A 13,411-nucleotide genomic window follows, 5' to 3' on the forward strand; every position below is an offset into this window, starting at 1 on the left:
GCTAAAACATGTCGACGATGGATAGTGAACGTATGTAAAACGAGAACATGTGACAGGCTCTCTTGCAGGCACAACTGGCAAGGGCCGACAGGGGTCTCGCCTTCACATCGGAGGGATGCCGGCCTTGATCGACTGTAAGCGAACGCGATTGAGAGGGAGAAACCCCGCATTTCCCCGCTTACTGATGACACCCGCGTCACGAGGCTGAAGCCCCTAAACTCCACCGAGCTGACCGAGCCCCGAGTAATTAGATCAGTCCATTTCTTCAGACCGACCAGATGTTACCAGGTGCCACTCGGTGCCATTTTCCTCATTGACAGGTACCGGAGCTGGGGCCATGTGTGGCCATGTCTCCACAGTTTCCAGGGACCCTTTAGAAAACAAATTGTCTTGATAAGCCCACATGGCCACAGACCTGCACCGCAATGATTCCGGTATCTTCGCTATGAACATGGTGGAGCAGAGGCTGGACACGGCAGGTCTGCGGACCAAGAAGAAGCAGAGAACCCAACAGGCGCGGAGGTACGGATTCGCCTGCTCAAATTGCAGAAGGAAGAAAGCACGATGCAATGGAGCCACGCCGGCGTGCGATAAATGCATTGCATCTCGGGAAACGTGTGAATATGACAGGTGAGTCCTGGGCTGTCCTGCAGAGGCCATCATTCCTGACACTGTCCTCTCAACAAGAGGGCCTTCGGTAGCATATGCGGCCTCTCTGGAGAAACGACTCAAGGCATTTGAAGAAAGATTCGAAAAGCTACGTCAAAGTAGCGCTGTCGAAGAACGTGACGCTCTGATTCAAGAGCCGTTTGAAGATGTCAAGCCAGAACGGGCGCGGGCCCCATTGTCCCGGACGACAGGTCTCGAAAGGCAAGACAATGAGGTGCAGGAGCATGAAGCACTATCATCTCCATCTCCCGCGCCCCAGAATGAGCCACCTGTCGAGACCTCCATAGGTGCAGATGGCCGCATTTGTTTCTATGGCAAGACAAGTCATTACCATGTCGATCCCCAGGATGATGGCAAGGGAGAAGATTTGTTGCCTGAGGGCGACGAGCAGCAAACGCTGAACATGGGCGTGTCAACAACTTCAACCATTTATACCACGCCAGAACTCCAACTGTTTGTCGACGCACCGGCAGTGCCGCAGCTTCTGTCCGAGATATCCACCGAGCTGTTGGATCATTTCTTGGATGTGTACTGGTGTTGGTCACATCACTTACATCTAGTGCTAAACAAACGGCTGTTTTTGCGTCAGTGGCGAGTCTGTACCCCGTAGATGGCGGCCATCGCTGACGTGACACAGGAGACTTATACACCTCCGGCCCTTCAGTGACCCCTTTTCTGATAAGCGCTGTCCTCGCGCAAGCAGCACGATATTCCACCAGGCCCGAGGCTTGTCATCTTGGAGATCATTTTGCTGGCCGAGCCTTGCACTTGCTTCCAAACGATATCGACAAGGGCAGCTCTATTCCTACTGTCCAAGGGTTGCTCATACTTTCAGCCCGAGAATGCGCCTGTGGGAGAATCTCGCAGGGATGGCTCTACTCTGGTATGGCCTTTCGGATGATGCGTGATCTCGGGATCCACATTGAACCAAGGAAGATGGGATATCTATCGCGCCAATTTTCGGAGGAGGATCTCGCTCTGCGTCAGCAGGTGTTCTGGAGCTGCTTTACTTGGGACAAGACTATGAGCCTTTGTCTGGGCAGAGCGCCTATCATCCATGACACGATCGATGTCCCGTCTAGAGAGAGCTTGCTCGACGGTGCTGAAACGGACGAAGAGCAGTGGGTTCCGGTCCTCGGTAAAGAGACAGACTCAACGGCGAGTTTCATTGAGCAGAAGTCTCTTGGGAGTGCACGCTTTGCTGCATATTGTGAGTTATGCACAATCATCGATGGTGTGCTGGATGGTCTTTACTGCCGGCCTCATCAGTCCAGGCGAGACCATCTCCTTGCGTTTCTTAATAGCACAATCGGGAGGCTCGAACAGTGGTCGACCAGTCTCCCTCGGGGTCTCTTCCTATCACCGGATAGCAGAGTCGTTCTCTGCCCCCCAATCCACATCTTGCTCCTCAATCTCACATATCACGCCATCGTCATCCTTCTATGTCGACCGTACCGAAATATATCGCTTCAAGCAAAGGAACTGTGCACCAAAGCCGCACAAATGATCGATACGCTCTTCACATTGCATGTTCGGCGATTTGGGTTCCGGTTCATTACATACCTCCAAACGTATACCATGTTCGTGGCATGCACGATAAACGTCTTGGATTTGAAGGAAAATGAGTCTAATAGTCGGGATGCAAATGGGACAACCTCGAGAGAGAAATGCCTCGCTCTCGCTCAGGAAGCAAGTGTAAGATTGAACTTTGGACTTGAAGTCCTGCGACAGGCGGGCGCCACACCCTCGGCGGCAAGGTGTGCTGCAGTCATTGTACAACTTCTCCGACAATGGTCGAACAAGCAGGTGGAGTCGGCGGTGCGCAGCCAGCGACAGCGGGGGCCTTCTGAACACATCTCTTCGCCACATTCGAGACGGCGATCGAACATGTGCCTACCACAGGCAGGGAATGTCTCGCTCAGAAATGGAGCCGGGTCAGGACATCCCAACCAGGGCTTTCAGCACAATGCACAATTTAGAAACGACTTGCTGCCTACGTCAACCCGAGGCGATGCCGGTGATAACGCCCTATTTCCTGCGCTTGAATCAACGCCAGCATATACTCAAGCACATGGGCAAACGATCAACGCGCAGTCCTCCCCTGACATGTCCAGCCCGATGACTTTTGGGTTCGGCAGCAGCGGTGGTCTTCAATCGCTTCGGTCAAACAACAGACCCTACGCTAACGCGCATATGCCAAACTTTGCCAATTCGGGAATTGAGACTCCTATGCGGTGGTTGCCTGACAACATCCAAGACGACGGCAGCTGGATGTTGATGATGGATTTCGGGGACACCATTAGCTTGTAGGCCAAGGGAAACAAATGGCTCAGGAGAGGCTCGGGATGCGAGGTTTTTGTTCTATTTGGTTTCGGGCTGCGGACGGACTCGGTAGAGGACTTGGACAATTGCGAGCGACATGCAATTCATCTATGGCTTGAGCTCCTTGCGGAGGCTGATCCGATCTTGTGTTCAGAAGCAACTAATTGCCTTGTGCATCCAAGGCAGCGAGCAGCCATTCCTACCAGGTGAAGCTTGAGCTCGGCGTGTCGACCACGAGGAGTCGACATCCAGGCGTGTTATGTACATCTTTCTCCTCTTTCGGCCGAAGCGGGCTAATCGGGCCCCTACGCAGGTGAAGAGTTTTGAGCTGGTGCTACGGAATGGATGAGAAGACTATCTGAAGAAAGAAACGTGCGAGAGCGCAATCGTAATAATGGCGAGAAGAAATTCCAAATAGAGCTAGCGCATGACCATGCAGCTACGGCGAACCAAACAGGCCCCAAGGCAGTTCTTGTCTTCAACCAAATCCTCCTTGATCTGCCAATTGTCCTTCTTGAACATCAAAGCTCATTCCCTCTCCAACACCATCACACTGTACAAGTCACGCTTTCAAAAATGCTCGCACGACTTCCGTTGCGATTTTCCCTCTTCCGGCCCCTTCTCCCTCGGACACAATTGCTCAGGCCATCTGCGTTCAATGCCGCATCGAGGACATTTCTCACTGCCTTCTTCCGGAGCTCCCTATCCCCTGCTTCGCGCATGGCACAGCTCCAGCCAGCTCCGAGTGCACTATTCCAGACTCGAGGGATGAAGACCCGATCGTCAGTAAAGAAGTTATGTGATGGCTGCAAGGTGCGAATTCCCCGCTCAACACTTGTCTAGATTTGCACATTCTCAGGAATTGGATTCGGTCATATCATCGCTGCGTCATACAAATGCGAAGCCCCTGTTTGTTGTGAGCTCTGCTAACGTCTCCCACTCTTTCGAGTAGGCCGTCCGCCGCAAGAATCGCGTCTTCATCATCTGCGACAAAAATCCCAAGCACAAGCAACGGCAGGGCAAATAACCCTTGTTAGATACGCGTACAATTCTGTTGCCAAACACCCGACGTGGCCATCTAAGACCCGAGTCACATCTTCGGTATCTCCCAAGTCGAGCGGACAGAACAAGCTCACCCCTCTCAAGAGGTGTGGTGGCCGCAGCGGGGAGGAAGGAGGAGCTGGCGCCCGATGACTTCAAGACACCACCAGAATTCCCCGTAAATCGAAGTCATGCTAGAATATCTCCTCTACCGGCCACCTTCATAGCGCAGCGAAGGCAAGTTCTGGTCGAGCACAAGAATTGCATGGTCAGGACCGGCGGATTATCGTGCCCGACAGCACCGACATCTCCTGTACAACGGAAACCAAGTTCACCCCGTAATGGCACTCGATAGAGCGACAAGTCTATTTATTCGGGAACCCAACGATCAGCAAGGGCACTGACCGAATGGGTGCAACTCCAATCACCTTGAGGGAAAAGAGGTGGAGGAGAAAGAGATGCAGAAAAGGAATATAACGAATTTATCGTACATGCAGCGAAGTTGAACAAATCCAGCTTGCAAGGACCGAATATCCACTTTTTAAAAGAAGTCGAGAAGCAAACATTCTAGCTCTTCTCTCGTGCTTTTCAATGGGGCATGCACCGTAACATCATGCATTATCAGCGCACGTTGCACTGCCGCACTGCTCAACGTTTCATGCTATAGATATTTCGGCTCGGGATTTGCAACTTCCTGCCACCTAGACCGTCCGACACTGCTCCCACGGCAATCGGGTCTCCCATCATAGGTTTGCACATCGGTCACAAAAGCACAATCCCGATCCCGCCCCTCTTACTCTCATCCGGCATGTTCTTCTCGTTGATGCCACCATTGATCGGCTTGGTCCGCCAATTGTACAAGTAGTGATGCAGCTGGCCATCACCGGCGCCAAACTTCAACTGTTCCAGAAACAGGGGATTGTCGTGGAGCGTCAGGGCATTGAAAACGTCGAACTTGGCCTGGGTCACCCGCACAATTGTCAGCAATCCTGAACGGCAAGGAAGATTGTCGGAAAAATGGTAGCGAGGAAACAACGCACCTTCTTGGCCTCGATCAAGAGGTCCTGGCCCAGTTGTAACAGTCTCTCCTTCAACCCTTTCTCCTTGGGATTGAACGCTTGCTCAGTGGCGTAGTAATAAAGGTAGGCCGCGCGAATTTTCTCGTGCTTCTTGCTCATTTCACCGATAATCGTGCTTTCGAGGCAGTAGAAGCTCCCGAAATCCGTGATCTTGCCATCTTTGCCCTCAACGACGAACGACCACACGACCCGATTCTCTGGCTTCTCGCGGTTGAGGAACCAATGCACGATCTCAGCTCTTGAAAATACTTGGACAAGGTCGAATCGTTCGAGGTACCGTGACAACAGATCATGGATTGCATCGACGTCTTTCTCCTCCATTTGCCGCCACCCTGGCGTGCTGGTGTTGGGAGGTAATTGGTTCCGAGCAATCATCTTGGCTTGTGTCATATTGGGGGGTAAAGGAGAGAAGCCGACTTCGTTCAATTTCAACCAGTCGAGACTTCTGTGGAAGTACCGACAGCTTCCTACCGGTGTGGGCAAGACAACCCCGCCGGTGTAAATGGCCTGGTAAATACCCTCCAGATAACAGCGGCGCGTGACTTCTTTGATGAGCACCGGGGCCAGTCTTCTCGATCGTAGCTTCTTATGGACGCACATGAAATTTATTTCCACCACGTCGAGGACATTTTGTCGTATACGCAACTTGATCGGGATGCCGAAGATGGTTGCTACCAGAAGTCGACTTGGGCCTTTTGCCCTAACACCAACATGCCAACTCTTCTTCCAGTCGGGCGACTTCAGAGCCCAATCCAGAAAGACGGCGGAATAATTGAAACGAAACATGGCATGGTCATCCTCGACATAGTGTAAGGAAAGAAGCTTGTAGACCTCTTTGATCTCCTCGTCGTTGGTCAAGTCCAGTTCCACCCATTCATAGCCTTCGGGGAGAGGGGCGGCAGTCTTTGGAACTTGTTCCCGAATAACTTCTTTGATCGGGCCATCTGGCTTGTCTCCCTCCGCCTTCTCGTCAAAGCGTGGCACTGGCTGAGTCGCCCAGAACTTGTACGAGGCCATATCCTTTTGGTTCTTTCCCGTTAATGATAACCCACTCAGTAGTTGTGAGACGTCCATCTTCTTGAGTAACTCGTTCGCTTTCTCAGTAGAGAGACCCGACAGTTCGCCTTTAAGGGAAGGGTTCATGTCAAGGAGAGTCTTTAGCGAATCGTTGGACAAATTAGCGGCGGGCTTGGAGGGGTCTGCAGGTTCTTCGGAAGACTTGTTGCCGGCGATTGCAGAGACGAGTTTGGATTTCTTGGATTTCTTCTTTTTCTTTTTGGGCTTCCCCGAGGTAGTGCTCGTGGCATCTTGTGTGGATTCTGTAGCTTCGTCCTGGTGCTGTTCTTCGGCATCAGACTCGGATTCCAGTTGTTCTTCGAGCGGAGCGCCCACTGGGTCAGATTCGGCCATCGTACAGATTGTCAAACTGGGATCGGGGATGGTAGACTGCGTCGAGGTGTGGCACGATAGAGTCAGGCCAGGGCGAGGCCAGAGCGACGCCGTGAAGAGAGCGGAGACGGTCGAAGGACTTTGGAATCTCAACTACGAGTCACTAAAACTGTAAGAGTGAGACTGCAAGGCACACGGGAACATGCGAACTCCGCAGTTGCCAACTCTCGTCTTGCTCGATGTGGCTTGGCGTGTGGTGGGGATCTTTCCTCAGCCTTGCGGTCGTGATAGTACTTACGAGCGATAGCCTTGACATCAGAGAATAAGGCCTTAGTTCGATCATAGATATCCTTAATGTAGACTGTTCAACCTGACTCGAGAAAAAGGAACATCTCGTCCATACCGAACACGGAGTATTCCGGACACAATGGCCACCATAGACTGCACTCTCACCATCCAAAGTGATAAGCTTGGAATGGTCAGGAGGTCCCCCGTACTGGGTTCAGGGTATGTAATACTCCGTATGTAGCAGCCCCCTTGTAGTCCCTTAGTTTTGAGAATTTGCCTACTCGGTACCTAGACCGCTTTAATCAGGGCGCCGCCGGGCACTGATAGGCAGTTCCGAGTTTTCACCACCCCAAGCCCCCTCCAGGTTTCGCTCCCCTCCCTCCCCCCCCCATGCGGGTCGCCTATTATTGCCCACCAGCTTGCCCAGTTTTGGCCTTGTCACCCCTCAATCTGTCCCGCCTGCCCGCCTGTCCGCCCGCACCCTCTTCGCGTCCCTCCCTGCCGCCCAATCCTCTTCCCTTCCCCAGATTCTCAGTCTTCCCAAAACTCGGATCTCCCTTCTCCCACATTTGAACTCCCAAACACTAATACCAGATCAACGTCATGGCAGACTCATTGCCGGCGACCTCAAACTCACTTCCTCCGCTGTCCACTGAGCCAGATCTTACGGACGCCACACAACCTTCTGGCTCTGCATCTATACATCTTTCTGCAACATGGATTCCTCCGTCGCTGCAACTCGTTGTGCTCTCCTCCATTACCCTTGTAGCAACTCCATCAACCTTGCCTTCGAATTCGGAAACAGACCAGCAGCATTCGGGAACCCCAGGAGAATCCACGCAAAAAGAACAAACAGAACAACCGCAGCAACAGGTCATGCGCCCCAGGCCATCTCAACCCGATCCCTACGATCCCTTCTTCATGCCCGACTCTATCCTCCTTGACAGTCCCGTTTCTGCACAGACCGAGAGTAAATTCCTCCAGCTTCCGCCCGAGCTCCTCACCGACATCTTGAAAAAGGTCAAAATCCCTTACTTCCAAGTATCCCTGGCCCTGACCTGCAAAACCATGGCGCGCATCGCCGCCCAAAAGAACGTCCTCTCCCCGTGGCGGGGCTATCGTGACAAGGACGGCCTCTACCGCCTTCTCGAGCGGAAAAACAATTTCATACCGCCACACATGAGGCTATGTCGTGCATGTTTCAAGTTTCTGCCCAGTACTGCGGGAGAGTATTGGGACAAGCAGATGTCAGCCGAGGAGTTTGATAAACCGAATGTCAACTGGTACGATGTCTTGATGTGGTTCTATGCAGAATCGGGCTTTCAGTATCGGTGTCCCTGGTGTTGTGCATTCGATTATTCGGGCTACGCGAGTGAAGGATTTTACAACAAACAGAGGGCAAAAGAAGTGCTCGAGGACCATGAACTCATGCATCCGGAGCTGAACAGGAGGATGGATAGGCCTTGACACCGGGCATGCATATCCGTGCATCAAGGCATGTACCGGCCGAACTCCACATGAAACCGCTCGCCATTGCAAAACCCGGCATTGAAAGCCGGACAAACACTGAAATCGGAAGCAAGGATACACAAAACCTCCCTCAGAAAAAGCTCTATTTGGAATTTCCTCTCCTCAAGAGAAAGTAAAATCCACGGCCAGCTCACCACCGCCTGCCGTCTTGACAACCAAAATCTGCCCCGGGCTCACCTTCCTCACCTTACCTTTACCGACGCTACTTCAAAATCCTGCATCATATTCAAACTGCTCCGTCAATCTTTCCGGCTCAGACAGGGTCGCACTCTCCATCAAGCAACAGGTTTGACCCAGAATATCATATCCCAAATCGGTACCCTCCAACCAATGACGCGTAAGACACATCACTCAGCTTCGATCATACAGCCGTTAACAGGTCTATAGGTTCGCTCTGTGGTGATAGAGACACCACGTCTGCCTCTTTCAGTGCATCTTTCGACACCGTCAACCGTTGTCACTCGGATTTAACGATGATAAAATCAGGGTTGACGGCGACGAAATCGGACATAACAACGTTAAAAAGTCTGACATGGCACTACTCAAATCTGATATGACACACCTTCGATCACAACCTCAACACGCAGATGAAAAGCGTCACCGAAACCGTCTCTGCACAAATCAGCGCCTCAATACCAACATGGAGTCGAGATTCATCAAATTTGAGAAGCAATTTTTGTTTCGAATAGTCTTCGCTGTGAGTAGTCTTCGTATTTGCTATACTACTGTCTAACAATTACAAAGGTATTTGATGCGATGGTTGTTGGAGTGAGCGGTACCGCAACTGTTGCAATCCTTAGCTAGAATCCTGCCGTCCAGACGGCGCAGGCTCCTGAAGCTAAACAGGGTTGAAGCAAGAGAGGTAGGCTACAATGACGTTCAAGGAGTGTGTATGTAATAGCCTTCTGAGCTGGAACGAGAGGAGAGGAAAGAGATGGAGACAGGGCGAAAGGGACACTACTAATACTTAGTCTTCGTCTTCGACCCGTCTCTTCCTCGTGCTTTTTTGGGTCGCCTTTGATGGTGGTTTCGACGGGGGAGTCTGGGGTTTGGACTTGGTTTTCGGCTTCGCTTTGGCCTTGGACTTCGAATTTGACGAGCGTTTGGGCGGGGCTTCGTCTCCGGCAAACTCTCCGTCGTCGTCTTCGTCATCAACTTGTCCGCCCACAGATGGACTGGGTCTGGAGGCAGGGTGGTCTTCCGTACCAGGCTGGCCTTGCCAGTCTTCAATACCTTGGATCTCGCCTAGCCCGTCCAGGATTTCCACATCAGCTCCATTTTCATCCTCATCCTCGTCCTCTTCCGCTTCATCCTCCACGCGCCTCTTCCTCCGTTTCTCTGCCTCCCCCCTGAGCCTTTTATACGCATTCCTCATCCGGCCTGATTCCTTGCCCGTGCGATTTCTAGGTGCCATGGCCTCCGCTTGCGCCTGGGCCTGGCCAATTCCCTCACCACCCACAGCAAGTGCTCTGCTGCTACGGATTCCCGGGTTTCCGTTGATACCCCTTCCACCCACACCGACTGTTCCAGAGAAAAAGCGCGTAATGTTGCTCTGCGTCCCCTCCACCTCCCGTCGATTCATATCGCGAATCACCGGGACCAAGACCTCATCGGTCCTTTCCTGCGACCACCCGATCGTCGCCATCAGGAAGCCTCGTAGCTTGTCCAAATCCGGCACACCCCATTGAAACTGCTCCGGATTCGAATCGACCTCTGGGTTCAGGTACGCTTCGTCGACCCTCAGGTCGGGGAACCCCGAGGGCAAGAGGAGACGTTTTTGTACCGTTTTCCGAAATTTCCTCCGGAAGGGCGTGGTCAGTTGATTTTCTACATCCTGCGGTCGGCCAAGTTGGACTCTCTCACACCACGCCTTGAACTCCACTAAATCCTCAAAGTCGGTGAGAATCTCCAGCGCAGTGACAGGTCCCACGCCCGGAATCCCCTCGGTGTAATCACTACCCAACAAATGTGCGAACCTGATCAGTCTCTTTCTATCCAGCAGGAATTCCTTCTCAAGATCTGAAGAGAGATAGCACTCGACGTACTTCGCGGCGTTGAACATGTTCTTGTATATCCTGGTCCCTCCGAAGAGGAAGATGTCCGAGTCGTCTGTGACGATCCCATCCACCAGACCCAGGCGGACAAGTTCAGCGCATTGCGCTTCGGCTTCCATGGGGGCAGTGATGTATGGTAAACCGAACAGTCTCAACAATGCCTGACATTCTTGGATCATTGTCTGTGTGACCTCGTCCGCGTCTCGGCGGTCCCGTTTCTGCTGAGAACGCAAGGCTTTGAGCTCGGCATCGAAGTCGCGCATGGCTTCTTCAGCCGAAGGGGCTTTCGCATTGTTGAGGGCGGACGTGAAGCGGGAGTGTTCTTCGGCTTCTTCAGCTAGTTGACGCATGAGTTCTTCTTCCGAAGCAGAGAGGTAGTCGAATTCTTCTTCTTCGACTGGGACCCCCTCTGGAACGTCCATGATGCTGGATTCTCGAGCGGGTTGGCTGCTAAGGTCTGGAAGCTGTATCGCAGCAAGATGACTAGGAGAGACGACGGTCGTGTTTTGGCCTGGGATCGGTGCGACAGCGGGCTCCATGTCCACATCTTCAAAATCTTCGCTCTCATCTCCATCTTGTTCCGCAGCTTCTGCTTCACGCTGAGGCTGGGGAGACTGATCTTCGACGGTACCGAGCGATCCAGGGCTTGTTGGTTGTACAGGTTGTTCATGGTCCGACTCACTCCATTCGACTTCTTCAAAATCGCTCTCTTCGGCAGCGCCTTTTTCAGCGGCAGCAGGGTTGGGCCGATACTGCGGGACAGCAGATGTTTGAGGAGGTTGTGCCTGTAACGCTTCCGCCATTTCGCCCATCGTCGGTTGTTTTTCTTCCTCGAATTGGTTCTCAGCAGCAATTTGTCGTGCCATCTCGTATCGTTTCTCGCGCTCTTCGTCTCGTAGTCGTTTTTCTACATCTTCAAAGTCTTGAACCTCAGGAGGTTCAAAGTGGCTAGGAGAGATAGGCTCATCGGCAGCTTCCGGAGATGCTTGAGTTAACAATTGCTCCTCCGTCTCGTCCAGATCAATTGGATGTTGACTCCTGCCCTTTTCATCCTCAGCCTCCAGGTCGATCACCTCTTTGGCATCATGGCGCCGAATTGTATCCCATCGATCGGCACCTTCACCATACGCGACGTGGATGTCATCTGCAGCCGTAGTCTTGGATCTCATATCCTTGACATTCGGAGTAGCATTGAACCATTCAGGCATCGGCTGAGGAGGCCTCTCCTTGCGAAAAGCATCTTCTCCGAGATCTCGATCGAATCCACCTGATAGATCTTCTTCAATCTTCTTGGATTTCTTCTTCCCCAGCAGTGACTCTCCGAGATTGAGGGACTCGAAGGGCAAGGGGCCATCAAATTTCGGTGTGGCAGTGGTTATCACCCTGGATGACGTTGGACTTGTGTCTTCGACGTTCGTTCTTGGTTTGACTTTGGTTCGTCTTGACTCTGCGAGGGCGGCTTGCAGGTCGAAGCCATCTTCTTCCCCGGACTCGACCGCAGGTCCCTCTGAAGCTGCGCCAGCGACCCATCCATCACTCCGTCTGTCATCATCGGTGGGCTGCTCTAAAGACATTGCTATGGCGCGTTGCAGGTCCCCGTCATCTTCTTCGGGCTCAGGGTACAAAGGTAGTACGTCTTCAAACAAATCGTCCTCGTCCTCAGGCTCTGTTCTGCCTTCCGGGACAAAAAGTGATTCCTCACCCGTCTCCAGAGTGGTGCTCTGAACGGTTGGAGGAACAGCCCGTACAACCTTGGGAGCAGTGTCAGTACTGTTCGTGGCAGCCCTCCTTGCCTCATAGACGGCTTTCCTTTTTCTCGCAATCTCTTCTGCCACCTCTTCGTATGACATGTCATAATCCACGCCAGCCTTCCTCTTCCGCGCCCATGTTTTTGGAAGCCGATTTAGGCCTTCGATCGCGACATCTTCAAATTCTTCTTGATCCGAGTCGGCGCTGAAATCCACATCTGACTTTCCTTCATCATCCAGATCGATCGCATCCTCTTTTTTGGCGCCCTGTCTATTCGACACCACACCCAAGGCCCAACCGCCTTCTACCCCTTCATTCTTCACCAAAATATACTCCTTTCCTTTCTCGCCAGCAATTCTGCCACCGCCTTCCCTCAAAAAGTCTCCCTCCACCATCCCGTTCAAGTGCATAAGTCGTTGCGTCAACTCATTTCTCTCCTTGACCCTCTCAATCTGGAACTTGGAGAACGCCATGCGATCGGGGAACATCCCATCGAGCTGTTCCTTCGAGTAACCCATCCTCAATCTCGACCTCAACCTCGCTGCATTGAGGATGTTATACCTGTCTCCAGCCGGTAACGACAGAAAGAAAGGGCTCTCGAAATCGATCTTGCTGAAATCGTAGAGATTGATGTCCTCACCCGAATGAAATTGCCGCGCATACTCTTCCAACTCGGCTTGAGACATGATTCTTGGATCGTTCGGCGCACCCATCTCCGCGATACTCCCCTCCAAATCCGGCAGATGATACTGATCTTTTTTCTTGAATTTTTCACCTCGGCCGGCTGCGCGTTCTTGTTTTGTCATGCCCAGCTCCTCAACGTACACCAGCTCTTGATCCGGAGGTAACTCCTCCTCGGGTGTCCTCTGCCTCTCTGCCCTTCTCCTCCTCTCTTCTTCCTCAGCGGCCCTCGCAACCTGCACCGCAAGCAACTTCCCCGCAGTCCTCGCCGCATCCTCTCGTCTCCCCTCCCGTCTCCTTTTCCTCTTCCTAATCGTCTCTCTCTTCAAGACCGGCGCCCCACCATCGAACACAAACACAGGCTTAATCCCAAAGTAGAGCAGTTTGCATATGCGCCGGAAGAAGCCAACGACGTGGCTGTTGCGCAGAGCATTACCCTCTTTGTCTCGGACGGCCTTGAGAAACTGGTAAATCCAGATGGAGGCGTCAACGGCGAGACGTTTCCGGTTGAGCGAGGCGAGTTGGGTTGGACGGGCGGTGGGGGCAACAACGGTCCACAGGCCGGTGACACCCATGGTAAATTGATGAGGTCAAGAGACAGGCCGGTGA

At 52.7% G+C, this 13,411-nt stretch overlaps 4 protein-coding genes across 4 annotated transcripts; 2 read left to right on the forward strand and 2 right to left on the reverse strand.

Moving 5' to 3' along the window:
- Positions 1-403: 403 nt before the first annotated feature.
- Positions 404-2,979, forward strand: Z519_00604 (uncharacterized protein; the record flags this gene model as incomplete). Its single annotated transcript, XM_016758361.1, has 3 exons — positions 404-630; positions 688-1,253; positions 1,307-2,979. 3 exons carry the CDS (start codon positions 404-406, stop codon positions 2,977-2,979), a joined length of 2,466 nt encoding a protein of 821 aa, XP_016625610.1.
- A 1,815-nt stretch (positions 2,980-4,794) lies between these two features.
- On the reverse strand, positions 4,795-6,521 carry Z519_00605 (uncharacterized protein; the record flags this gene model as incomplete). Its single annotated transcript, XM_016758362.1, has 2 exons — positions 4,795-4,992; positions 5,073-6,521. The coding sequence occupies 2 exons, from the start codon at positions 6,519-6,521 to the stop codon at positions 4,795-4,797; spliced, it is 1,647 nt and encodes a 548-aa protein (XP_016625611.1).
- An 870-nt stretch (positions 6,522-7,391) lies between these two features.
- Z519_00606 (uncharacterized protein) lies at positions 7,392-8,255 on the forward strand (the record flags this gene model as incomplete). Its single annotated transcript, XM_016758363.1, has 1 exon — positions 7,392-8,255. The coding sequence occupies one exon, from the start codon at positions 7,392-7,394 to the stop codon at positions 8,253-8,255; it is 864 nt and encodes a 287-aa protein (XP_016625612.1).
- Positions 8,256-9,285: 1,030 nt separating this feature from the next.
- Positions 9,286-13,377, reverse strand: Z519_00607 (uncharacterized protein; the record flags this gene model as incomplete). The annotated part of the gene is made up of 1 exon (XM_016758364.1): positions 9,286-13,377. The coding sequence occupies one exon, from the start codon at positions 13,375-13,377 to the stop codon at positions 9,286-9,288; it is 4,092 nt and encodes a 1,363-aa protein (XP_016625613.1).
- Positions 13,378-13,411: the final 34 nt, after the last annotated feature.

This window comes from Cladophialophora bantiana (genome assembly GCF_000835475.1).
Source record: "Cladophialophora bantiana CBS 173.52 unplaced genomic scaffold supercont1.1, whole genome shotgun sequence".
NCBI lineage: Eukaryota > Fungi > Ascomycota > Eurotiomycetes > Chaetothyriales > Herpotrichiellaceae > Cladophialophora > Cladophialophora bantiana.